This window comes from Dichomitus squalens, assembly GCF_000275845.1.
Source record: "Dichomitus squalens LYAD-421 SS1 unplaced genomic scaffold DICSQscaffold_337, whole genome shotgun sequence".
NCBI classification, from domain to species: domain Eukaryota; kingdom Fungi; phylum Basidiomycota; class Agaricomycetes; order Polyporales; family Polyporaceae; genus Dichomitus; species Dichomitus squalens.
The window spans coordinates 716-2,482 of NW_006767219.1; the positions used below are offsets into that span (position 1 = coordinate 716).

At 57.3% G+C, this 1,767-nt stretch overlaps 1 protein-coding gene across 1 annotated transcript; it reads right to left on the bottom strand.

Annotated features, from left to right (window-relative positions):
- Positions 1–620: 620 nt before the first annotated feature.
- On the bottom strand, positions 621–1,419 carry DICSQDRAFT_176009 (uncharacterized protein; the record flags this gene model as incomplete). Its single annotated transcript, XM_007371825.1, has 4 exons — positions 621–898; positions 949–985; positions 1,038–1,134; positions 1,187–1,419. 4 exons carry the CDS (start codon positions 1,417–1,419, stop codon positions 621–623), a joined length of 645 nt encoding a protein of 214 aa, XP_007371887.1.
- Positions 1,420–1,767: the final 348 nt, after the last annotated feature.

Sequence of the window (1,767 nt, forward strand, 5' to 3'; positions counted from 1 at the left end):
CCCACTTCCCCCAATGTTCTCTGGGATTGCGGCAAAATCCCAGGGAATGGATGAAGAGAGCTGCGTAGATCAAGCCATAGACGGTGGGGCGAAGCGCGACGGGCTGAGAAAGACGCACTCGACGCTCAGCACGATCGCCACATAGAGAATCAGCGAGAAGAAGCACTTACGTATTGCCCTTGCACACCTTGTCTTCGAGCTAGAGCTCCTTGAATGTGTCTTCGGTAACGTTGCATGGCAGAATCATTGCACGGCTCATCGCCTGGGCATCCTGCGACATCCCGCTCGGCACGTTCCCTCTCTACCTATCGTGCAAACATGAGCACTTCAGCATGCACAGCATGCAATGAACGCACACATTCGAAGAGATCATAGCCCAGTTCGAGTCCGGGGTCTTATTGCTTGGCCCAAATGTCGTGCTCCCCTGGTCCTCGAACGACGCCTGCAGTGTGCGCAAGCTCCTTGTCGTTGTTGTCCTTCGTCAAGTTGATCACCACCTTATCCGGCCTAGACACTGCCCTCTGAGTCAACCTCTCATCCAGCTCCCTCTTCCTCCTCCACACAACCCGCACCAGTACAAAGCTGAAGGGAGGACTCACGGGGTGGGGTGCGCGGCCCCTTCATGGGCGCGTTGAGCAGCTCGAGGTTGGGCAGGTCCGCGTAGATGCTGGGGCATCGCCGGTGTCGCCCTTAAGGAACGCGGATGCGGTCTTGTCCATGTTGCCGTCATTGCGCCGGAGGAGGCTGAGCGCGATTGCTGACCCTAGCGGCTCGGCTCGGTCGGTGCTCACGATGGCGATCTCGGCGAGCGCATACAGTGGGTACAGCGCGAGCCAGTGCCATAGAAGTTTGTGTTTTGGGCGGTCGTAGAATAGCAGGTGGGAGTGGGACGCAAGATCTGTACGGAGGTGAGCATGCTTGAATCATTTCGAATATTACTTTGCGTACCCATTACGGTGACGCAACCGAGACGAGATGCTTGCGTCTACTTCATCGGTCAGTCCTGGATCCAGAACGTCTACGAAGAGGTAACTCACTTGGAAGACGATGGCGAATATGCCTGCAAGGAGTGCTACGAAGAGCAGCTTGGACCCATACTCAGATCCTGCCTGCAGGTCAACTCCCCAGTAACCCCTAGTAGCCGTCAACCTTCCATGGTTCAAGACAGATTAAGCGGGTGTCTTACGGATCAAAGTACGCAACGGCGCACACAATTCCAACCCCTGTATGCTTTGTCGTATGTCGAACGACGATCCAAGCATACTTCCTTGTATGGTGCCACCAGGCAGCGCAACCGCCTTTCTGCGCCTGCTGAGGCAGAAGTGCGGGCGGAGCAACCGCCGGCAGGTTGTCCAGATTGACATCCTGGCGTTCAGGCTCTCGCGCAGCCAGCTCCAGGTCGAGGGTTGTCTCCTGCATCCGTCGTGCTCGTAGGCGTGAAGGTGATGTGAGAAGCGGGAGGAGGACGCGGAAGAGGGTTGCATGAGCGAGTATAACAGGCAGCGTGCACAAAGTGGAGGGATGACGGCAATACGACGTGGTTGAATGCCACTGTGAGGGTGAGTGGTAGCCCAAGGGAATGGAGTGCACGGTGACGGCAGGGACAAAAGGAGAACCAGCAGGGCCCGGGTGCAGGGAACAAGTGAAGTGGTACGTGCGGACCACTCGCACTCGTAACTTCGTGCCAGCGCCCGGCGCACCCACTTCGGCTCATGTTCATGTCTGCGTGACCCCTGTCATAGCTGTCTTTGCGATGCGTTCCGCGGT